Source organism: Coregonus lavaretus (genome assembly GCF_964263955.1).
Source record: "Coregonus lavaretus genome assembly, chromosome: 1".
NCBI classification, from domain to species: Eukaryota; Metazoa; Chordata; class Actinopteri; order Salmoniformes; family Salmonidae; genus Coregonus; species Coregonus lavaretus.
In genome coordinates, this window is record NC_139988.1 from 70,525,270 (window position 1) to 70,551,457 (window position 26,188).

General features: G+C 42.4%; 1 protein-coding gene across 2 annotated transcripts in view; it reads left to right on the forward strand.

Moving 5' to 3' along the window:
- svild (supervillin d) overlaps nt 1–26,188 on the forward strand; it is a 150,090-nt gene that overhangs the window by 47,748 nt on the left and 76,154 nt on the right. For both annotated transcript variants that reach the window (XM_084165650.1, XM_084165649.1), the window contains 2 exons: nt 14,254–14,318; nt 23,079–23,179. In XM_084165650.1, coding sequence (XP_084021776.1) covers nt 14,254–14,318; nt 23,079–23,179 — 166 coding nt within the window. The remainder of the gene's footprint in view (nt 1–14,253; nt 14,319–23,078; nt 23,180–26,188) is intronic.

Sequence of the window (26,188 nt, forward strand, 5' to 3'; positions counted from 1 at the left end):
ATAAAACTGATCAGAACCGATCAGAATTCCGAAGTCTGTTGGAATTTTCTTTGTGAGGTCGACGCATCATTAAGAGGACCCGGCCAGCCATCTCATTTCCTACAGTATAAACTCAGACAGAAATATCTTCAAATGTGTAACTTCAAAATGAAACCAAATTGTGTGCACGCATGACTACTGGTTTCAATAACATTTTCAGCTAACTTACAAGAAAATACTTTATGAATTTACTGTTACAAACAAGCCTGCAAGGTTGCTAGCCAACTAGCCTGCTAACATTAGCCCACCATCCATACTACATTAGCACTGCATGAGTCGGCCTGTGGCTATAAACACCTACAGTAGCTAGCTAATTTACAGCTTTAATAGCGAATTGAGCCACATTAAAGTAAACCAAAGTTTTGGAAATCCAAAACGCTATCAACCAGTTATCAAATAATATTATATGCAGTTATCTTAGCCAGCAAGCTAGCCAGCTAGCTAACTAGCCTAGCTAGCCAACCACCACAGTCGGCATAAGTAGCAAGCCAGACCAACTCGAGACCAACTAGCACAGGCAGGAACTCACAGAACACAACTTTAAACAACACCAGCAGATCAAAAGCAAAGAGAGAGCAGAGACTTACACATTGACGGCTGGGGCCCAACCTATGGTAAAAGAGTGGCTGAGTTACTAAGTGAGAGCCAGGAAGCGAGGCCCTTCAAAAAATCTCTGGTAGCCTACTTCAGAGAACAGGCCGCAAAGTTGACAAAACAAATAGGAGGACGAAAATGAAACGAAGAACAGACAAGGTACTAAACAATTAGAGCAGGCAGGGATGATTTTCCCCTTTCGTGAGCCCGGGGTAAGAAGGCACAAAGAGCCTGCCTGTTGAAGCTGAACATGGAGGAATGCTCGCCTGATTGGTAATACGATAGCTTGTTTACGTCACATTTCCTCGTGATTGGTGGATTGCAGCCCACCACCACCAACACTCGTGGCCGGCACTGCAAAAATATATCAATATTGTTTAATAATATACATGTATGCCCCAGGAATACTTGGTGGAAGTACTTTTGATTAAGTTAGCCAGCTCGTGCTAGCTATTGAGCTAGCATATGAACTCTGTAGCAGAGTAGATTCTCTTAATGACGGTGGATATAGTGCATTCTGAGTAGTTCCGAAGTTACCTGAAAAAAAAGTTAATAATTATTTAAAACCCCAAAAACAGGGGGGGGGGGGGGGTTATACAGTGCATTCGGAAAGTATTCAGACCCCTTCACTTTTTCCACATTTTTTTACATTACAGCCTTGTTCTAACATTTATTTTTTAATTTTTTATCCCTTGTCAATCTACACACAATACCCCATAATAACAAAGCGAAAACTGTTTATTTTAATTTTTTTGCAAATGTATTACAAATAATAAACAGAAATACCTTATTTACATAAGTATTCAGAACCTTTGCTATGATACTCGAAATTTAGATCAGGTGCATCCTGTTTCCATTGATCATCTTTGAGATGTTTCTACAACTTGATTGGAGTCCACCTATGGTAAATTCAATTGATAGGACATGATTTGGAAAGGCACACACCTGTCTATATCAAGTCCCACAGTTGACAGTGCACATCAGAGCAAAAACCAAGCCATGAGGTCGATGGAATTGTCCGTAGAGCTCTGAAACAGGATTGTGTTGAGACACAGATCTGGGGAAGCGTAGAACACAGTGGCCTCCATCATTCTTAAATGGAAGAAGTTTGGAACCACCAAGAGCTCTTCCTAGAGCTGGCCGCCCGGCCAAACTGAGCAATCGGGGGAGAAGGGCCTTGGTCAGGGAGGTGACCAAGAACCCCATGGTCACTCTGACATGGCTCCAGAGTTCCTCTGTGGAGATGGGAGAATTTTCCAGAAGGACAACCATCTCTGCACTAATCAGGCCTTCATGGTAGAATGGCCAGAAATCAGGCCTTCATGGTAGAGTGGCCAGACGGAAGCCACTGCTCAGTAAAAGGCACATGACAGCCCGCTTGACAGCCCCCAAAGACTCTCAGACCATGAGAAACAAGATTCTCTGGTCTGATGAAACCAAGATTGAACTTTTTGGCCTGATGCCAAGCTTGTAGCGTCATACCCAAGAAGACTTGAGGCTGTAATCGCTGACAAACGTGCTTCAACAAAGTACTGAGTAAAGGGTCTTCTTTACTTGCTTTTTATACATTTCCAAAATTTCTAAAAACCTGTTTTTGCTTTGTCATTATTGGATATTGTGTGTAGATTGATGAGGGGGAAAAAACTATTTAATCCATTTTAGAATAAGGCTGTAACGTTACAAAATGTGGAAAAGGTCAAGGGGTCTGAATACTTTCCGAATGCACTGTAGGTAACCAGATTGTGACTACAACTAAGTTACTAAGTCTTTGACCACACTGTGTTGTTTCTTTGGTGAGTAAAAACTCCTGCTGCCTACCCTTTAACCCTTGGAGTTGCTCCTGTTCTGTTCTGTAGACCTCAGTAATACATTTATCTATGTTTGAGGCATTAGAACAGTTTTACTTTTATACCTTTACAGACCTTTAAGTACTCTTTTTATGCACTATGGCTTTTGACTGCTCTTACTTTGTAAACACCTTCATGTTCGTGAAAATAAAACCACTAATATTTGCACCCTACTTAGTTCTCTCATTGCCTGCTTGTTCTTCCCTTACATATGGCGGCAGCGGTGGGATGGCCAGTAGAGGGCACCGAGTAGAGGTTAAAGGAATTTTTTTTTATCTCTAAAAAACAAAAACCAAGATGACGCCCAACTGACAAACTAGGAGAAGACTGTTGCAGGACAGTTCCAGACGCAGGAGAAACATGAGGCATGTGGTGTTCGAGACGGGTGCTATCCTCCATGAGCAACGAGAAGGCGATGCAACTCCAATGTTTTCCCTATATGCATTTAGCAGCAGCGCACCGCCGCTGCTAAGTCGTGGCCGGCACTGCAAAAATATATAAATATTGTTTAATAATATAGATGTATGCATTTACATCATTTACATTTTAGTCATTTAGCAGACGCTCTTATCCAGAGCGAGTTACAGTTACTGAGTGCATACAATATGTTCTTTTTTTTCATACTGGCCCCCCGTGGGAATCGAACCCACAACCCTGGCGTTGCAAACACCATGCTCTACCAACTGAGCTACATACCTGCCGGCCATTCCCTCCCCATTTTCCTGTCCTGCTAAGCATTCAAAATGTAACGAGTACTTTTGGGTGTCAGAGAAAATGTATGGGGTAAAATTTACATTCTTTTCATTAGGAATGTATTGGAGTAAAAGTAAAAGTTGTCAAAAATCTAAATAGTAAAAGTACAGATACCCCAAAAAACGACTTAAGTAATACTTTAACGTTTTTTTTATTACTTAAGTACTTTACACCACTGATCACTGACCAGTTTATTAGGTACCCCATTCACGAAAATGGATCGCTCCTACAGACAGTGAGTCATGTGGCCCTGCAATACTTAAATCTGCTTTAAAAAATCTGAGACTTGGTTTGAATATTGCTGTCCATCAATGATTCCCAACCAAATGTACTGAGCTTGAGCAATTTTGACAAAAACAATGGACACACACTGTGGCCACAGTTTATTAGGTACATCACCCCATTCACGAAAATGGTTCGCTCCTACAGAGAGTGAGTCACGTGGCCGTGGCTTGCTATATAAAGCAGACAGACAGGCATCGAGCCATTCAGTTACTGTTCGATTGAATGTTAGAATGGGCAAAACGAGTGACCTAAGTAACTTTGAGCGTGGTATGATCGTCAGTGCCAGGCCTGGCGGATCCTGTATCTCAGAAACGGCCGGCCTCCTGGGTTTTTCACACATGACAGTGTCCAGGGTTTACCGACAATGGTGCGGCAAACAAAAAACATCCAGTCAGCGGCAGTCCTGTGTGCGAAAACAGCCCGTTGATGTGAGGTCGAAGGAGAATGGCAAGAATTGTACAAGCTAACAGGCGGGCCACAAACAGGTAAATAACTGCGCAGTACAACAGTGGTTTGCAGAACGGCATCTCGGAATGCACAACTCGTCGTTCCTTGTCACGGATGGTCTGTTGCAGCAGACGACCATACCAGGTTCCACTCCTATCAGCTAAAAACAAGAAGAAGTGGCTCCAGTGGGCACACGATCACCAACACTGGACAATTAAGGAGTGGAAAAACATAGCCTGGTCCTATGAATCCCGGTTCCTGTCAGGATTTGGTGTAAACAGCATGAGTCCATGGACCGATCATGCCTGGTGTCAACGCTATAGGCTGGTGGTGTGGGGAATGTTTTCCTGGTACACGTTAGGTTCCTTGATACCAATTGAGCAACGTGTCCATGCCCCGAAGAATTCAGGCTGTTCTGGGGGCTAAGGGGGAGTCCGACCCGGTACTAGATGGGTGTACCTAATAAACTGCCCTAAGAGTTATGCAAAGGTGGTAGAATATCATTCAAAATGATTCACAGCTGTAATGGCTGCCAAAGGGGCATACACCAAGCATTAACTCTGGGGTGTGAAGACATACCCAATCATGACATCTTCGTTTTTTTATGAATTTGGATATTATTATTTTTTACTTTCTTTAACTTTGAAAAGAAAGTTAAGACTGCAAGGGGTGTGTAGACTTTCACTAGGCACTGTAAGACCTATAGACTGCCGCAACTGATGGCCTTTCTCCTTGCCTGCTTGGTCATCTCTTACCGTCAAGTGTTGGGCCGTTAAACTTGAAGGGACTCGAATAGGGATCACTTAGGGAATATCAAATAGAGATCACAAACGCATGCACACACATCACAATAAGTGCTAGGTTTTGCACTAAGCAAAGTATCTAAGATTTTCCCCTTTTGAAAAGTTATATTGTTTCAGATTGTTTTTCTCATCAGCAAAGTTTCTCTATCTCTCCATCTCTGAACTGAAGTGGAACTAATAATAGAACCCATTTGTCATAACCCAAAATGAACCCAAGCAAATGTTATTTCCTCACTATGTCATAGAACCAGCAAACCAAAATTGGTTCTGTGAAAGTTCCTCGAACATTTGTTAGTTCACGTTGTGGATGATTCTACAATGTTTTTTTTTGGTTGCAAAAACATTCACCTGATGTTACAAGAATGTTCCCAGAACACATTTTGTCTGTTCTGTAAAGGCTCCCAGAATGTTTCATTAGGTTATGGGAACATTCTGGTGAGAACATTGTGGGACATCACAAAATATACAGTATGTTCCCAAAACACAAAAGCGGTCCAGTTGTGTGGATAATTCTACAATGTTTATTTTTGGTTGCAAAAACATTCACCTGATGTTGCAAGAACATTCCCAGAACACATTTGATCTGTTTAAAGGTTCACAGAATGTTTCTTTAGGTTGTGGGAACATTGACAAGAGATAGGTTCCCAAAACACTTAAACTGTCCAGTTGTGCTGACATTCAGATAATGTTTGTATCAGGGTGCACAAAAAAATCCTTTGATGTTGCAAGAATGTTGACAGAACAGCCTTTCTGAGTTATTTTAAGGTCATAGGTTCCCAAAACACAAAATATGCTCAGCCGTGATGACATTCATGCAATGTTTGTTAGGTAACACAGGACCTGGTCTAAGTTCTTTAAAGGTTCCCAGAACATTTAATTAAGTTATGGGAGTTGTCTGGGATGTTGCAAGAATATTCTTGTGATATTCACATACAGTGGGGAGAACAAGTATTTGATACACTGCCGATTTTGCAGGTTTTCCTACTTACAAAGCATGTAGAGGTCTGTCATTTTTATCATAGGTACACTTCAACTGTGAGAGGCTGAATCTAAAACAAAAATCCAGAAAATCACATTGTATGATTTTTAAGTAATTAATTTGCATGTTATTGCATGACATAAGTATTTGATACATCAGAAAAGCAGAACTTAATATTTGGTACAGAAACCTTTGTTTGCAATTACAGAGATCATACGTTTCCTGTAGGTCTTGACCAGGTTTGCACACACTGCAGCAGGGATTTTGGCCCACTCCGCCATACAGACCTTCTCCAGATCCTTCAGGTTTCAGGGCTGTCGCTGGGCAATACGGACTTTCAGCTCCCTCCAAAGATGTTCTATTGGGTTCAGGTCTGGAGACTGGCTAGGCCACTCCAGGACCTTGAGATGTTTCTTACGGAGCCACTCCTTAGTTGCCCTGGCTGTGTGTTTTGGGTCGTTGTCATGCTGGAAGACCCAGCCACGACCCATCTTCAATGCTCTTACTGAGGGAAGGAGGTTGTTGGCCAAGATCTCGCGATACATGGCCCCATCCATCCTCCCCTCAATACGGTGCAGTCGACCTGTCCCCTTTGCAGAAAAGCATCCCCAAAGAATGATGTTCCCACCTCCATGCTTCACGGTTGGGATGGTGTTCTTGGGGTTGTACTCATCCTTCTTCTTCCACCAAACACGGCAAGTGGATTTTAGACCAAAAAGCTCTATTTTTGTCTCATCAGACCACATGACCTTCTCCCATTCCTCCTCTGGATCATCCAGATGGTCATTGGCAAACTTCAGACGGGCCTGGACATGCGCTGGCTTGAGCAGGGGGACCTTGCGTGCGCTGCAGGATTTTAATCCATGACGGCGTAGTGTGTTACTAATGGTTTTCTTTGAGACTGTGGTCCCAGCTCTCTTCAGGTCATTGACCAGGTCCTGCCGTGTAGTTCTGGGCTGATCCCTCACCTTCCTCATGATCATTGATTTCAGTAAACAGCGCTGGAGAAGATGGCTGCCGTTTTACAGCCCTCTAACCAATTGTACTATTATGTGTGTTTTTCCGCGTTATTTGTAATTTATTTTGTACATAATGTTTCTGCCATCGTCTCTTATAGCCAAAAAGAGCTTCTGGATATCAGGACAGCGATTACTCACCTCGTATTGGACGAATATTTTTTCTTCAACGAGGCGGCCGCGAAGGATATCATACAGACACCCGACAAGGCCCAAATCCCCGTCATTCGCGTGAGGAAGAGACGGAGATATCGTGGACGTAGATCGGGGTGCCTTGTAAGGATCCGACGGCGAGCGAGTAAACTGCCTCTTCCATCAATCCTATTAGCCAACGTTCAATAATTTGAAAATAAATTGGATGACCTAAGATTACGGTTATCCTACCAACGGGACATTAAAAACTGTAATACCTTATGTTTCACCGAGTCGTGGCTGAACGACGACATGGATATCATACAGCTAGCGGGCTATACGCTACATCGGCAGGATAGAACGGCTGACTCCGGTAAGACAAGGGGTGGCGGTCTGTGTATATTTGTAAACAACAGCTGGTGCACAAAATCAAATACTAAGGAAGTCTCAAGGTTTTGCGTTTTCCTGCCCTCTAAGCTCATCACTAAGCTAAGGATCCTGGGACTAAACACCTCCCTCTGCAACTGGATCCTGGACTTCCTGACGGGCCGCCCCCAGGTGGTAAGGGTAGGTAACAACACATCTGCCACACTGATCCTCAACACGGGGGCCCCTCAGGGGTGCGTGCTCAGTCCCCTCCTGTACTCTCTGTTCACCCATGACTGCATGGCCAGGCACGACTCCAACACCATCATTAAGTTTGCCGACGACACAACAGTGGTAGGCCTGATCACCGACAACGATGAGACAGCCTATAGGGAGGAGGTCAGAGACCTGGCCGTGTGGTGCCAGGACAACAACCTCTCCCTCAACGTGACCAAGACAAAGGAGATGATTGTGGACTACAGGAAAAAAAAGAGGACTGAGCACGCCCCCATTCTCATCGACGGGGCTGTAGTGGAACAGGTTGAGAGCTTCAAGTTCCTTGGTGTCCACATCACCAACGAACTATCATGGTCCAAACACACCAAGACAGTCGTGAAGAGGGCACGACAAAGCCTATTCCCCCTCAGGAGACTGAAAATATTTGGCATGGGTCCTCAGATCCTCAAAAAATTCTACAGCTGCACCATCGAGAGCATCATGACTGGTTGCATCACCGCCTGGTATGGCAACTGCTTGGCCTCCGACCGCAAGGCACTACAGAGGGTAGTGCGTACGGCCCAGTACATCACTGGGGCCAAGCTTCCTGCCATCCAGGACCTCTATACCAGGCGGTGTCAGAGGAAGGCCCTCAAAATTGTCAAAGACTCCAGCCACCCTAGTCATAGACTCTTCTCTCTGCTACCGCACGGCAAGCGGTACCGGAGTGCCAAGTCTAGGTCCAAAATACTTCTCAACAGATTCTACCCCCAAGCCATAAGACTCCTGAACAGCTAATCATGGCTACCCGGACTATTTGCACTGCCCCCCCACCCCATCCTTTTTACGCTGCTGCTACTCTGTTAATTATTTATGCATAGTCACTTTAACTCTACCCACATGTACATATTACCTCAACTACCTCAACTAGCCGGTGCCCCCGCACATTGACTCTGCAACAGTACCCCCCTGTATATATAGCCTCCCTACTGTTACTTTATTTTACTTCTGCTCTTTTTTTTCTCAACACATTTTCTGTTGTTGTTTTATTTTAAAAATAAAATAATTAATGCACTGTTGGTTAAGGGCTGTAAGTAAGCATTTCACTGTAATGTCTGCACCTGTTGTATTCGGCGCATGTTACCAATACAATTTGATTTGATTTGATGCCCCACGAGGTGAGATCTTTCATGGAGCCCCAGACCGAGGGTGATTGACCGTCATCTTGAACTTCTTCCATTTTCTAATAATTGTGCCAGCAGTTGTTGCCTTCTCACCAAGCTGCTTGCCTATTGTCCTGTAGCCCATCCCAGCCTTGTGCATGTCTACAATTTTATCCCTGATGTCCTTACACAGCTCTCTGGCCATTGTGGAGAGGTTGGAGTCTGTTTGATTGAGTGTGTGAACAGGTGTCTTTTATACAGGTAAAGAGTTCAAACAGGTGCAGTTAATACAGGTAATGAGTGGAGAACAGGAGGGCTTCTTAAAGAAAAACTAACTGGTCTGTGAGAGCCGGAATTCTTACTGGTTGGTAGGTGATCAAATACTTATGTCATGCAATAAAATGCAAATTAATTACTTAAAAATCATACAATGTGATTTTCTGGATTTTTGTTTTAGATTCCGTCTCTCACAGTTGAAGTGTACCTATGCTAAAAATGACAGACCTCTACATGCTTTGTAAGTAGGAAAACCTGCAAAATCGGCAGTGTATCAAATACTTGTTCTCCCCACTGTAGGTTGCACAGAACATTCCCACAATGTTCCATAATTTCCAAATAAGTCCGTTTTTATTAAGTTCATGAAGCATATTTGTTTTAGGTTTAACGTAATATTCCATTGATGTTCACACAATATACATTTTACCTTGTTTTGGAGGTCCTCTGCACATTTCAAGAACATTTAGATCATGTTATATTGAAGTTTTACCCAATATTTCCACAACAGTTTCAGCATGCAAATGTGTAGCTCCTTAAAGCATAAGAAAGCAGATTGGAATACATCCCAATTATCTTTCTCTTCAGATTTAATGGCAATTTACATTTGAGGACTGTAGGTGTAGGTGATATAGGGACACATTTTAATTTCATTCATAGAACATTTGAACAGCATCACAAACCATGCTTCCATCCACAATTTTTATGCGAGTAAAGTCATACCATATTAATAAAAAAATCACGACAGCTGTGATGGAAACATGTAGTTTCGGTACAATGTTATGAATCCCGATAGATAATTTGTTCGTTCGACATGGTGGTGGGGTCTTTTTGTGTCAGTAAAATAAATTATGTGAGAAATGGTGGTGGAATGCGCAAATATTTATGTAATAACCATCATATCAAAGTAAACTTGGAGTCACGTGATGATATGGTGTGTGGTCCTCCCACTACTACTTGGGAAACCATGCAGTTTATTAAATAAGTTATGATGAACTTCACAGGGTGGTGAAAGTGCACAGTGATCTTGATGCTCCTTTTCAATAAGTATTGAGGGTCTTATTCTGGTGACATGATCATCGATGCTTGACTGCCATTAATGATCTGGCTGCATATCTGAAAATTGCAGGTTCAATCCCACATATCCTTTATCCATGTTTATTTTAAACAAAACTGTGAAATTGAGGCTCACATATACTGTACTAAAAGAGAGGATGTCTTTATTTTGTTCAGATTTATAAATCCAGTCAGAAATGCAGAATTTAGACTAACTGTAAAAAATAAAACGTGAAAAAATTGATTGTTGAACTTAATTTTTTTTACTCACCTGATATAATTCCTACTTTGAGACGCTTGATATGCTCCCCCGTCTTATTTCTCATGATCTTAAAAGCAGAAGTGATCATAAATCAGCACTTAGTCTTGGATACCTTGTAAATATTGGCCCAGAAGTACGCAGCATATAAAGAGAGTATATTGTCAACTTATAAAGAGGAAAAAATAAGGCTATGTTTTGCATGATTAAATGCTGTTCAAATGTCCTATGAATGAAATGAAAATGCCATATTTATCTATATCACCTTGTAGTGAGCCTACAATACAGTCCTCAAATGAGAATTGCAATTAAATCTGGAGCGAAATATAATGGGAATGTATTCCAATCTGCTTTCTTATGCTTTAAGGAGATACAAATGTACACGCTGGGAATGTTGTGGTAATATTAGGTAAAACTTAAATAACATTTTCTAAAATGTTCTTGAAATGTTATGAGGACTTCAAAGACGAGGTAAAATGTATATTGTGTGAACATCAATGGAATATAATGTTAAACCTAAAACAAATATGCTATGAACGTCATAAAAGCGGACTTATTTGGAAGGTGTGGAACATTGTGCAACATTGTGACAATGTTCTGTGCAACCTGCATGAATATCACAAGAATGTTCTGGGAACCTTTAAAGAACTTAGACCAGGTGTTATGTCAACATTTTAAAGAACTTTTAAAGAATATACATTCGGAAAGTATTCAGGCCCCTTGACTTTTTCCACATTGTGTTAGGTTACAGCCTTATTCTAAAATTGATTACATTGTTTTTGTTTCTCATCCATCTAAACACAATACCCCATAATATCAAAGCAAAAACACGTTTAGACATTTTTGCAAATGTATTAAACAATTTTTGTATCACATTTACATAAGTATTCAGACCCTTTACTCAGTACTTTGTTGAAGCACCTTTGGCAGCAATTACAGCGTCAAGTCTTCTTGGGTATGATGCTACAAGCTTGGCACACCTGTATTTGGGGAGTTTCTCCCATTCTTCTCTGCAGATCCTTTCAAGATCTGTCAGGTTGGATGGGGAGCGTCGCTGCACAGCTATTTCCAGGTCTCTCCAGAGATGTTCAATAGGGTTCAAGTCCGGGCTCTGGCTGGGCCACTCAAAGACATTCGGAGACTTGTCCCGAAGCCACTCCTGCATGGTCTTGGCTGTGTGCTTTGGGTTGTTGTCCGGTTGGAAGGTGAACCGTCACCCCAGTCTGAGGTCCTGAGCACTATGGAGCAGGTTTTCATCAAGGATCTCTCTGTACTTTGCTCCGTTCATCTTTCCCTCGATCCTGACTAGTCTCCCAGTCCCTGCCGCTGTAAAACATCCCCACAGCATGATGCTGCCACCACCATGCTTCACCGTAGGGATGGTGCCAGGTTTCCTCCAGACGTGACGCTTGGCATTCAGGCCAAAGAGTTCAATCTTGGTTTCATCAGACCAGAGAATCTTGTTTCTCATGGTCTGAGAGTCATTTAGGTGCCTTTTGGCAAACTCCAAGCAGGCTGTCATGTGCCTTTTACTAAGGAGTGACTTCCGTCTGGCCACTCTACCATAAAGGCCTGATTGGTGGAGTGCTGCAGAGATGGTTGTCCTTCTGGAAGGTTCTGCCATCTCCACAGAGGAACTCTGGAGCTCGGTCAGAATGACCATCGTGTTCTTGGTCATCTCCCTGACCAAGGTCCTTCTCCCCCTATTGCTCAGTTTGGCCGGGCGGCCAGCTCTAGAAAGAGTCTTGGTGGTTCCAAACTTCTTCCATTTAAGAATGATGGAGGCCCCTGTGTTCTTGGACTTTCAATGCTGCAGATTTTTTGGTACCCTTCCCCAGATCTGTGCCTCGACACAATCCTGTCTCGGAGCTCTACGGACAATTCCTTCGCCCTCATGGCTTGGTTTTTGCTCTGACGTGCATTGTCAACTGTGGAACCTTATATAGACAGGTGTGTGCCTTTCCAAATCATTTCCAATCAATTGAATTTACCACAGGTGGACTCCAATCAAGTTGTTGAAACATCTCATGGATGATCAATGGAAACCGGATGCACCTGAGCTCAATTTCAAATCTTATAGCAAAGGGTCTGAATACTTATGTAAAAAAAGGTATTTCTGTTTTTTATTTTGAATGCATTTGCAAAAATTTCTAAAAACATGTTTTCGCTTTGTCATTGTGGGGTATTGTGTGTAGATTGATGAGAAAAATATTTAATCCGTTTTAGAATAAGTCTAACGTAACAAAATGTGGAAAAAGTCAAGGGGTCTGAATACTTTCCGAATGCACTGTAACAAATGTGTTCTTGGAACATTGTTGTAACATCAGTTGAATGTTTTTTGCACCCTAAAAGAAACATTGTAGAGTCATCCACACTACTTGATAGTTTTAGTTTTGTCCATTTAAAATAACATCAAATTGATCAGAAATACAGTGTAGACATTGTTAATGTTGTAAATGGCTATTGTAGCTGGAAACGGCTGATTTTAAAAAATGGAATATCTACATAGGCGTACAGTGGCCCATTTATCAGCAACCATCAGTAATGTGTTCCAATGGCACGTTGTGTTTGCTAATCCAAGTTTATCATTTTAAAAGGCTTATTGATCATTAGAAAACCCTTTTGCAATTATGTTAGCACAGCTGAAAACTGGCCTTCTTGAGACTAGTTGAGTATCTGGAGCATTAGCAATTGTGGGTTCGATTACAGGCTCAAAATGGCCAGAAACAAAGAACTTTCTTCTGAAACTCGTCAGTCTATTCTTGTTCTGATAAATGAAGGATATTCCATGCGAGAAATTGGCAAGAAACTGAAGATCTCGTACAACGCTGTGTACTACTCCCTTCACAGAACAGCACAAACTGGCTCTAACCAGAATAGAAAGAGGAGTGGGAGGCCCCGGTGCACAACTGAGCAAGAGGACAAATACATTACAGTGTCTAGTTTGAGAAACAGGCGCCTCACAGGTCCTCAACTGGCAGCTTCGTTAAATAGTACCTGCAAAACACCAGTCTCAACGTCAACAGTGAAGAGGCGACTCCGGGATGCTGACCTTCTAGGCAGAGTTGCAAAGAAAAATTAATATGTCAGACTGGCCAATAAAAAGAAAAGATTAAGATGGGCAGTCTGAGATATGGCTTTGTACTACTATGTAGCTATTCCATTAAAAAGCAGCCATTTCCAGCTACAATAGCCATATACAACATTAACAATGTCTACACTGTATTTCTGATCAATTTGATGTTATTTTAATGGACAAAAAAACAAGGACATTTCTAAGTGCCCCCAAACTTTTGAACGGTAGTGTATATTTTTTGATGTCCAGCAATGTTCCGACCAGACTGTTCCCACAACCTAATGAAACATTATGGGAACCTTTAAAGAACATACAAAATATGTTCTGAGAACATTCTTGCAACATCAGGCGAATATCCATAACTATTCCAATGACCGCCATCTCAGAGGCACTTGTCTGTAAAACTTGGAAAATGGCGAAACTGATGGGATATCCTGAGAATTCCCAGACCCTTTTCTGGCGTTTTCATTCCTGGGGAAATGACCTTATCTGGGAAATACGCTTATCGCTTTACAGAGCAGGTGGTGAATGTACAGTACTTTCTCCTCCCAGACAGAGTACAGGGTGTTCAGGCCAGCTATGGTAGGATTAGTGTGTGTGCGTATGTGTGTGGGTGGGAGGAGGTGGGTGTGTGTGTCTTTCTCGCTCTCTGTGTGTGTGTGACTGCATGTGTGCGTGCGTGAAAGCGAGAATGAGTTGTCCTTCTGTGTGCAAGTTTGCGTGTGTGCGTGGGCCTCTCACCGACAAGCCAACCCTGTAAACAACATTACAGCAATATCTGTTTTAGAAACAAAACACACACAAAGACCTAATCCAAGACCTGAACTAACTGATAGGTTGCTCATACCTGACGTGCTTGTGTGATTTTGACAACCTTTGAGTGTGTTACGTGCTTACTTGTGTGTTTTTTACAATGTTGTGTGTGTGTATGTGTGTGTGTTTTTGACAGTAACTGACAGGAAGACTGATGACAGAGCCAAGATGAACATTGCTGCCAAGATGTCTTTGTTTAAGGTATGCTCTGTGCGTGTGTAGAGGTGTGTGTGTGTGTGTGTGTACCTGTATATGTGGGTGTGTGTATGTGTGTACATGCCTCTGTGTACAGGCCTGTATTTGTACATATGTGCATTTGTGGATACTGCAATCATGAATATGGCTACAGTACACAAGTATGAGTATGCTGTATTTGTGTTGCATGTGTGTTACCTGGGCCCCATTCCAACAATCCTCAAAGATCAACATTTCTCAATACCGCTATCTTGCTCCATACATCTGGCCTAGTCCCATATCCCCCTCCAGCTGATTACTCCATTAATATCCTCTATAATTTAGTTGTCCCGTAGTGTATACGGACTGACCCGCACCTGGACTAAGACTTAGCTCCTCCACTCCACCAAGTGCCCTTGGAGATTGGAGTATAAACCGAGCCAAGATTTGGAACGGAAAAGAAAGCCAGTGTACTCAGGCATACACAAGGCCATATATACAGTACCAGTCAAAAGTTTGGACACACCTACTCATTGAAGGGTTTTTCTTTATTTTTACTATTTTTTTACATTGTAGAATACAGTGCCTTGCAAAAGTATTCATCCACCTTGGCATTTTTCCTATTTGGTTGCATTACAACCTGTAATTTAAATTGATTTTTATTTGGATTTCATGTAATGGACATACACAAAATAGTCCAAATTGGTGAAAAAAATAACTTGTTTCAAAAAATTATAAAACATAAATAACGGAAAAGTGGTGCGTGCATATGTATTCACCCCCTTTGCTATGAAGCCCCTAAATAAGATCTGGTGCAACCAATTACCCTCAGAAGTCACATAATTAGTTAGATTGCACACAGGTGGACTTTATTTAAGTGTCACATGATCTGTCAAATGATCTCAGTATATATACACCTGTTCTGAAAGGCCCCAGAGTCTGCAACACCACTATGCAAGGGGCACCACCAAGCAAGCGGCACCATGAAGACCAAGGAGCTCTCCAAACAGGTCAGGGACAAAGTTGTGGAGAAGTACAGATCGGGGTTGGGTTCTAAAAAAATATCAGAAACTTTGATCATCCCACAGAGCACCATTTAAATCCATTATTTAAAAAATTGAAAGAATATGGCACCACAACAAACCTGCCAAGAGAGGGCCGCCCACCAAAACTCACGGACCAGGCAAGGAGGGCATTAATCAGAGAGGCAACAAAGAGACAACCCTGAAGGAGCTGCAAAGCTCCACAGCGGAGCTTTGCAGCTCCATAGGACCACTTGAAGCCGTACACTCCACAGAGCTGGGGTTTACGGAAGAGTGGCCAGAAAAAAGCCATTGCTTGAAGAAAGAAATAAGCAAACACGTTTGGTGTTCGCCAAAAGCCATGTGGGAGACTCCCCAAACATATGGAAGAAGGTACTCTGGTCAGATGAGACTAAAATTGAGCTTTTTGGCCATCAAGGAAAATGCTATGTCTGGTACAAACCCAACACCTCTCATCACCCCGAAAATACCGATGTTTTTCATCGGCAGGGACTGGAAAACTGGTCAGAACTAAAGGAATGATGGATGGCGCTAAATACAGGGAAATTCTTGAGGGAAACCAGTTTGTCTTCCAGAGATTCGAGACTGGGACGGAGGTTCACCTTCCAGCAGGACAATGACCCTAAGCTTATTGCTAAAACAACACTCAAGTGGTTTAAGGGGAAACATTTAAATGTCTTGGAATGGCCTAGTCAAAGCCCAGACCTCAATCCAATTGAGAATCTGTGGTATGACCTTACATTTACGTCATTTAGCAGACGCTCTTATCCAGAGCGACTTACAGTTAGTGAGTGCATACATTATTTTTTATACTGGCCCCCCGTGGGAATCAAACCCACAACCCTGGCGTTGCAAACACCATGCTCTACCAACTGAGCTACATCCCTGCCGGCCATTCCCTCCCCTACCCTGGACGACGCTGGGCCAATTGTGCGCCGCCCCATGGGTCTCCCGGTCACGACCGGCTACGACAGAGCCTGGATTCGAACCAGGATCTCTAGTGGCACAGCTAGCACTGCGATGCAGTGCCTTAGACCACTGCGCCACTCTGGAGGCTAAAGATTGCTGTAAACCAGCGGAACCCGTCCAACTTGAAGGCGCTGGAGCAATTTTGCCTTGAAGAATGGGCAAAAATCCCAGTGGCTAGATGTGCCAAGCTTATAGAGACATACCCCAAGAGTCTTGCAGCTGTAATTGCTGCAAAATGTGGCTCTACAAAGTTTTCTGTTTTTTTTTGTCTTATTTCTTGTTTGACAATACAAAATATTTTGCATCTTCAAAGTGGTAGGCATGTTGTGTAAATCAAATGATACAAACCCCCCCAAAAATCAATTTTAATTCCAGGTTGTAAGGCAACAAAATAGGAAAAATGCCAAGGGGGTGAATACCTTCGCAAGGCACTGTAATAGTGAATAATAATAATAATGAAGACATCAAAACGATGAAATAACACATATGGAATCATGTAGTAAACAAAAAAAGTGTTAAACAAATCAAAATATATTTTAGATTTTTCAAAGTAGCCACCCTTTGCCTTGATGACAGTTTTGCACACTCATGGCATTCTCTCAACCAGCTTCACCTGGAATGCTTTTCCAACAGTCTTGAAGGAGTTCCCACATATGCTGAGCACTTGTTGGCTGCTTTTCCTTCACTCTGTGGTCCAACTCATCCCAAACCATCTCAATTGGGTTGAGGTTGGGTGATTGTGGAGGCCAGGTCATCTGATGCAGCACTCCATCACTCTCCTTCTTGGTAAAATAGCCCTTACACAGCCTGGAGTGTGTTGGGTCATTATCCTGTTGAAAAACAAATGATTGTCCCACTAAGCGCAAACCAGATGGGATGGCGTATTGCTGCAGAATGCTGTGGTAGCCATGCTGGTTAAGTGTGCCTTGAATTCTAAATAAATCACAGACAGTGTCACCAGCAAAGCACCCCCACACAATGACACCTCCTCCTCCATGCTTCACGGTGGGAACCACACGTGGAGATCATCCGTTCACCTACTCTGCGTCTCACAAAGACACAGCGTTTGGAAGCAAAAATCTCACATTTGTGTCTGTTACTTGAACTCTGAAGCATTTATTTGGGCTGAAATTTCTGAGGCTGGTAACTCCAATTAATTGATCCTCTGCAGCAGAGCTAACTCTGGGTCTTCCTTTCCTATGGCGGTCATCATGAGAGCCAGTTTCATCATAGCGCTTGATGGTTTTTGCGACTGCACTTGAAGAAACTTTCAACGTTCTTGAAATGTTCCGTATTGACTGACCTTCATGTCTTAAAGTAATAATGAACTGTCATTTCTCTTTGCTTATTTGAGCTGTTCTTGCCATAATATGGACTTGGTCTTTTACCAAATAGGGCTATCTTCTGTATGATGTCCAAACTTTTGACTGGTACTGTATGTATATATATATATATATATATATATATATATATATATATCTAAAACAAAAAATATATCCCAGTACTGCCCCTTTTCGTGCACACACACACATTTTTAAATCAAATTACAGAAAAGCACAGTAACAGAGTAACTGACATTTCCCAGGCCATTGGGCTTCCATGAGGGAATTGTATAGTCGTAGGCCTAAAAGAAGGAAGCTGTGCTGTTGTGGTTCTAAACTTGGCCTCAGGGGAGTGCCAAGTTTAGAATGGTAGCAAATGACAGTGTTTTAAGAAAGAGATGCAACCACTTTGTGTGTGTGTCTGTGGGTGCTCATACTCGTAGTCTATGTGCCTTTGGAAAGTATTCAGACCCCTTGACCTTTTCCACATTTTGTTATGTTACTGCCTTATTCTAAAATGGATTAAATAAATAAAAATCCTCAGCAACCTACACACAATACCCCATAATGACGAAGCGAAAACAGGTTTTTAGACATTTTTGCAAATTTATTAAAATAAAAAACAGAAACCTTATTTACGTAAGTATTCAGATCATCCTTGAGATGTTTCTACAACTTCATTGGAGTCCACCTGTGGTAAATTCAATTGATTGGACACGATTTGGAAAGGCACACACCTGCCTATATAAGGTCTCACAGTTGACAGTGCATGTCAGAGCAAAAACCAAGCCATGAGGTCGACGGAATTGTCCGTAGAGCTCCGAGACAGGATTGTGTCGAGGCCCAGATCAGGGGAAGGGTACCAAAAAAAATTCTGCAGCATTGAAAGTCTCCAAGAACACAGTGGCCTCCATCATTCTTAAATGGAAGAAGTTTGGAACCACCAAGACTTTTGCTAGAGCTGGCCGCCCGGGCCAAAGTGAGCAATCGGGGGAGAAGAGACTTGGTCAGGGAGGTGACCAAGAACCCGAAGGTCACTGACAGAGCTCTAGAGTTCCTCTGTGGATATGGGAGAACCTTCCAGAAGGACAACCATCTCTGCAGCACTCCACCAATCAGGCCTTTATGGTAGAGTGGCCAGACAGAAGCCAGTCCTCAGTAAAAGGCACATGACAGCCCGTTTGGAGTTTGCAAAAGGCACTTAAAGACTCTCAGACCATGAGAAACAATATTCTCTGGTCTGATGAAACCAAGATTGAACTTTTTGGCTTGAATGCCAAGCATCACGTCAGTAGGAAACCTAGCACCATCCCTACGGTGAAGCATGGTGGTAGGAGCATAATGCTGTGGGGGTGTTTTTCAGTGGCAGGGACTTGGAGACTAGTCAGGATCGAGGCAAAGATGAACGGAGCAAAGTACAGAGAGATCCTTGATGAAAATCTGCTCCAGAGCACTCAGGACCTCAGACTGGGGCTAAGGTGTTCTTTCCAACATGACAACGACCCTAAGCACAAAGCCAAGACAACGCAGGAGTGGCTTCGTGACAAGTCTCTGACTGTCTTTGAGTGACCCAGGGGAGCCCGGACTTGAACCCCATCGAACATCTCTGGAGAGACCTGAAAATAGCTGTGCAGTAACGCTCCCCAGCCAACCTGACAGAGCTTGAGAGGATCTGCAGAGAAGAATAGGAGAAACTCCCCAAATACAGGCGTGCCAAACTTGTAGCGTCATACCCAAGAAGACTCTAGGCTGTAATCGCTGCCAAAGGTGCTTCAACAAAGTACTGAGTAAAGGGTCTGAAGACTTATGTAAATGTGATATTTCTGTTTTTAATTTCTAAAAATCATCAGTTTTTACTTCGTCATTATGGGGTATTGTGTGTAGATTGAAGAGGAAAGAAAACAAACAATTTAATCAATTTTAGAATAAGGCTGTAACCTAACAAAATGTGGAAAACGTCAAGGGGTCTGAATTCTTTCCGAAGGCACTGTATGTGCGTTTGTTTATACAGGAGTTTGTTATCTTTTATAATATATTGAATTGAGCTCTGAGGCTGTAGGCCCTGGACCACATACAGGAAAAGAGACTAGTGTAGTGGTGGTGTGTGTTCATCTTTGAGAATAGTTCAAAACCATAGATAAAGAAATATATATTCAGGGTCATATTCATAAGGGCCCATGGTACATTTTTTTCAATGGAGAATGAGCATTTGTTATTAGACAATTTTGTGTTGTTCCTCCCTGTTTCAGTCCTTTTTTTTATTTGGTGCCTAATTAATACAACCCAGGCACCAAATAGACAGAGACACTTATACGTTGTAGACTTTAGACCGTATGGTTCTCATTGACATCTGCTTTGCTGTAGGTCTGGGCTCACTTGTTGTCCAGTCCCCTGTGTGTTCTCTTGGTTTATTTATACTGAGGGCTCCAGTCCAGCACTGGCTGGCTGAGAAACAGACTACTCAAGGGAGACAGAGACACAACTCTCCTCCCTCCTCCTCCATCTCTTTCTCCTCCTCCTCATTGAGTTTGTGAATGGAGCCACTGTGTGTGAAGGTGTGCGTGTGTATGCACAGACACACTTTCACACACTTTCCATTCACTAGGGCTCATTCTAACTACTGTAGCCTTTTCCCATGGTGTGTTTGTGTGTGTGTGTCTTTGTATGTCACCGGCCTGACCCTTTTACACTGTACCCATTAGTGGGACAATGAGAGAGTACAATACCAGCCCAACTTCCGTGGACAAAAAATAAAATAAAATGTAATAATAATTTATTACATTTGTAAAGCGCTTTTCATTATAGGAGAATAATCAAAAAGTTAATATATATATATAACTAAAATACAAAATAAATTTAAATAAATATATATATATATATATATATATATATATATAACTAAAATACAAAATAAATTTAAATAAATATATATATATATATATATATATATATAACTAAAATACAAAATAAATTTAAATAAATATATATATATATATATACACTGCTCAAAAAAATAAAGGGAACACTTAAACAACACATCCTTGATCTGAATGAATGAAATAATCTTATTAAATACTTTTTTCTTTACATAGTTGAATGTGCTGACAACAAAATCACACAAAAGTTATCAATGGAAATCAAATGTATCAACCCATGGAGGTCTGGATTTGGAGTCACCCTCAAAATTAAAGTGGAAAACCACACTACAGGCTGATCCAACTTTGATATAATGTCCTTAAAACAAGTCAAAATGAGGCTCAGTAGTGTGTGTGGCCACCACGTGCAGAACCACTTCTTTATTGGGGGTGTCTTGCTAATTGCCTATAATTTCCACCTGTTGTCTATTCCATTTGCACAACAGCATGTGAAATGTAATGTCAATCAGTGTTGCTTCCTACGTGGACAGTTTGATTTCACAGAAGTGTGATTGACTTGGAGTTACATTGTGTTGTTTAAGTGTTCCCTTTATATTTTTGAGCAGTGTATATATTTACAGTGCCTTGAGAAAGTATTCAGACCCCTTGACTTTTCCACATTTTGTTACATTACAGCCTTATTCTAAAATGGATTAAATATATTGTTTTTCTCAGCAATCTACACACAATACCCCATAATGACAAAGCAAAAACAGGTTTTTAGACATTTCTGCAAGTTTATAAGAAATAAAATAAAATACTTTATATACATAAGTATTCAGACACTTTGCTATAAGACTCGAAATTGAGATCAGGTGCATCCTGTTTCCATTGATCATCCTTGAGATGTTTCTACAACTTGATTGGAGTCCACCTGTGGTAAATTCAATTGATTGGACATGATTTGGAATGGCACACACCTGTCTATATAAGGTCCCACAGTTGACAGTGCATGTCAGAGCAAAAACCAAGCCATGAGGTCGAAGGAATTGTCCGTAGAGCTCCGAGACAGGATTGTGTCGAGGCACAGATCTGGGGAAGGGTACCAATAAATGTCTGCCACATTGAAGGTCCCCAAGAACACAGTGGCCTCCATCATTCTTTAAATGAAGATGTTTGGAACCACCAAGACTCTACCTAGAGCTGGCCGCCCGGCCAAAGTGAGCAATCAGGGGGAGAAGGGCCTTGGTCAGGGAGGTGACCAAGAACCCAGTGGTCACTCTGACAGAGCTCCAGAGTTCCTCTGTGGAGATGGGAGAACCTTCCAGAAGGACAACCATCTCTGCAGCACTCCACCAATCAGGCCTTTATGGTAGAGTGGCCAGACAGAATCCAGTACCAAGTTTGCCAAAAGTTTGCCAAAAGGCACCTAAAGGACTCTCAGATTGTGAGAAACAAGATTATCTGATCTGATGAAACCAAGATTGAACTCTTTGGCCGGAATGCCAATTGTCACATCTGGAGGAAACCTTGCATCATCCCTACGTTGAAGCATGGTGGTGGCAGCATCATGCTGTGGTGATGTTTTTCAGCGGCAGGGACTGGGTGACTAGTCAGGATCGAGGGAAAGATGAACGGAGCAAAGTACAGAGAGATCCTTGATGAAAACCTGCTCCAGAGTGCTCAGAACCTCAGACTGGGGCGAAGGTTCACCTTCCAACAGGACAGCGACCCTAAGTACACAGCCAATACAACGCAGGAGTGGCTTCGGGACAAGTCTCTGAATGTCTTTGAGTGACCCAGGGGAGCCCGGACTTGAACCCCATCGAACATCTCTGGAGACACCTGAAAATAGCTGTGCAGCGACGCTCCCCATCCAACCTGACAAAGCTTGAGAGGATCTGCAGAGAAGAATGGGAGAAACTCCCCAAATACAGGTTTGCCAAGCTTGTAGCGTCATACCCAAGAAGACTCAAGGCTGTAATCGCTGGTGCTTCAACAAAGTACTGAGTAAACGGTCTGAATACTTATGTAGATGTGATATTTCCTGTTTTTGCTTTGTCATTATGGGGTATTGTGTGTAGATTGATGAGAGAAAATAAGTATTTAATCAATTTTAGAATAAGGCTGTAATGTAACAAAATGTGGAAAAAGTCAAGAGGTCTGAATACTTTCCGAATGCACTGTGTGTATATATATATATATAACCTTATGATGAAAGCAACAATCAAAGTGTAGGAGGAAGGATAGGCCAGCCGGTAGAGATGAGTCTTAATGCCTGCTTTAAAAGTCCCAACAGTATGAGCAGCCCTGAGATTGTCAGGAATAGCCATATAGAAGGAACCAAAAAGTATAGTATACCTTTGGGGACAGTAAAACCACAATGTCGCCTCCCTAGGGATGTAGTAGGGTGAAGTTGCCCATAGACACTGATCTTGGGTCAGATTTGCATTTTCCCTTGCTAATGGTTGAGGGTAGAATTAGGGGAGGAGAAGCTGATTCTAGATCTTTATCTAGGGGAAACTTCACCCTGAAACCCCCGGGGAACACTGTCTAATGTGGGAAATACTGATAAGGCCCTTTTCCCTTTTCCACCAGGGGCTGGAGAAGACTGAAGCGTCGTCTCCCCTGACAACAGAGGGGAGCAGCCGAGCGCACACCCAGCCAATCACAAGCGAGGAGATGGTGGCAGCAGGCAGGTAGGCGGAGTCGAAGAGATATCATTGTATTATATTTATAAGGTCATGGGATTGTCTACAAATGTGCATGGTGGTAGACTCATAACATAAACATAAGCACACACACACACGGTTATTATTTAAGTGTTTCCTGGTGCGTGGGAGGAACATGCCACTGTAGTCTGCTAGTCTAGTGAGTCAGCACAGATAAATACACAGTACACAGTACAGTCAGCCTGTCAGATAAGTAGTATCATACGGTGGTGGTGTACGTGTGTGTGTTTATGCGTGTTTATGTGTGGGTGGGTGTGTGTACGTGCGTGACCATGCACATCTGTTTCTTTGTGCACTTCCAGTACAGCAGTGTTCCCCAATCCTGGTCCCAAAGGGGTGCACATTTTTGTTTTTGCCCTAGCACTCACATACCTTAATCAATTCAAAAGCTTGATGATGAGTTGCTTAGTTGAATCGTGTGTGAGTGCTAGGGCAGAAACAAAAAAGTACACTGCTTTGGGCAACACTGCAGTACAGAGTTAAAAGTGTAATGATGCAAATAATATGCAATGATCATTTTGCTCATTTGCATCATCATACATTTTGCTCTATATTGAAAGTGCTCCATCTTGAAAACTTGATTGCTAACATCCAACATAAAAAAAAATATATTAACATTGGACTAATGAACAAAATACTATAAGAAATTATTTTAGTAAAACATCCCTTTCAGGCACCTACCACTCCATTCAGGAAAGCTGTGTCTAGTAACTTTTGCTCCACCGCCTCCACATCCTGGACACCCCTTGACTTTTTCCACATTTTGTTACGTTACAGCCTTATTCTGAAATGGATTAAGTTGTTTTTCACCCCCTCATCAATATATACACAATACCCCATAATGACAAAGCAAAAACTGGTTTTTAGAAATGTTTACAAATGTAATATAAAAAATATATGACATTTACATAAATATTCAGACTCTTTACTCAGTACTTTGTTGAAGCACTTTTGGCAGCGATTACAGCCTAGAGTCTTCTTGGGTATGAAGCTACAAGCTTGGCACACCTGTATTTGAGGAATTTCTTCCATTCTTCTCTGCAGATCCTCTCAATCTCTGTCATGTTGGATGGGGAGTGTCGTTGCACAGCTATTTTCAGGTCTCTCCAGAGATGTTCGATCAGGTTCAAGTCTGGGCTCTGGCTGGGCTACGCAAAGAGATTCAGAGAATGCCACTCCTGTGTTGTCTTGGCTGTGTGCTTAGGGTTGTTGTCCTGTTGGAAGGGGAACCTTTGCCCCAGTCTGAGGTCCTGAGTGCTCTGGAGCAGGTTTTCATCAAGGATCCCTCTGTACTTTGCGGCGTTCATCTTTCCCTCGATCCTGACTAGTCTCCCAGTCCCTGCCGCTAAAAAACATCACCACAGCATGATGCTGCCACCACCATGCTTCACCGTAGCTTGGCATTCAGGCCAAAGAGTTCAATCTTGGTTTCATCAGACCAGAGAATCTTGTTTCTCATGGTCTGAGAGTCTTTAGGTGCCTTTTGGCAAACTCCAAGCAAGCTGTCATGTGCCTTTCACTGAGGAGTGGCTTCCGTCTGGCCACTCTACCATAAAGGCCTGAATGGTGAAGTGCTGCAGAGATGGTTGTCCTTCTGGAAGTTTCTCCCATCTCCACAGTGGAACTCTGGAGCTCTGTCAGAGTGACCCCTTCTCCCCCGATTGCTCAGTTTGGCCGGGTGGCCAGCTCTAGGAAGAGTTTTGGTGGTTCCAAAGTTCTTCCATTTAAGAATGATGTAGGCCACTGTGTTCTTGGGGACCTTCAATGCTGCATAATTTTTTTGGTACAATTCCCCAGATCTGTGCCTCGACACAATTCTGTCTCGGAGCTCTACGGGCAATTCCTTCGACCTCATGGTTTGGTTTTTGCTCTGACATGCACTGTCAACTGTGAGAGCCTATATAGACAGGGGTGTGCCTTTCTAAATCATATCCAATCAATTTAATTTACCACAGGTGGACTCCAATTAAGTTGTAGAAACATCTCAAGGATGATCAGTGGAAACACGATGCACCGAAGCTCAATTTCGAGTCTCATAGCAAAGGGTCTGAATACTTACGGAAATAAGGTATTTCTGTTTTATTTTTAATAGATTTTCAAACATTTCTAAACCTGTTTTTGCTTTGTCATTATGGGGTATTGTGTGTAGATTGATGGTGTAAGGGAAATGTATTTAATCCATTTTAGAATAAGTCTGTGGAAAAAGTCAAGGGGTATGAATATTTTCAGAATGCACTGTAACTAGCCATCGCTAGCTAGATCGCTCAACAAGGCTGACTATAGTTTGTGCGAAGTGACGAGGCTAGCTCACTCAACAACACACGTCCTATTGCGCAACAATAAGCCAAGGCCTAGTTTGTAGTGACACGGCTAGCTACAGTGGGGAAAAAAAGTATTTAGTCAGCCACCAATTGTGCAAGTTCTCCCACTTAAAAAGATGAGAGAGGCCTGTAATTTTCATCATAGGTACACGTCAACTATGACAGACAAATGAGGGAAAAAAATCCAGAAAATCACATTGTAGGATTTTTAATGAATTTATTTGCAAATTATGGTGGAAAATAAGTATTTGGTCAATAACAAAAGTTTCTCAATACTTTGTTATATACCCTTTGTTGGCAATGACACAGGTCAAACGTTTTCTGTAAGTCTTCACAAGGTTTTCACACACTGTTGCTGGTATTTTGGCCCATTCCTCCATGCAGATCTCCTCTAGAGCAGTGATGTTTTGGGGCTGTCGCTGGGCAACACGGACTTTCAACTCCCTCCAAAGATTTTCTATGGGGTTGAGATGTGGAGACTGGCTAGGCCACTCCAGGACCTTGAAATGCTTCTTACGAAGCCACTCCTTCGTTGCCCGGGCGGTGTGTTTGGGATCATTGTCATGCTGAAAGACCCAGCCACGTTTCATCTTCAATGCCCTTGCTGATGGAAGGAGGTTTTCACTCAAAATCTCACGATACATGGCCCCATTCA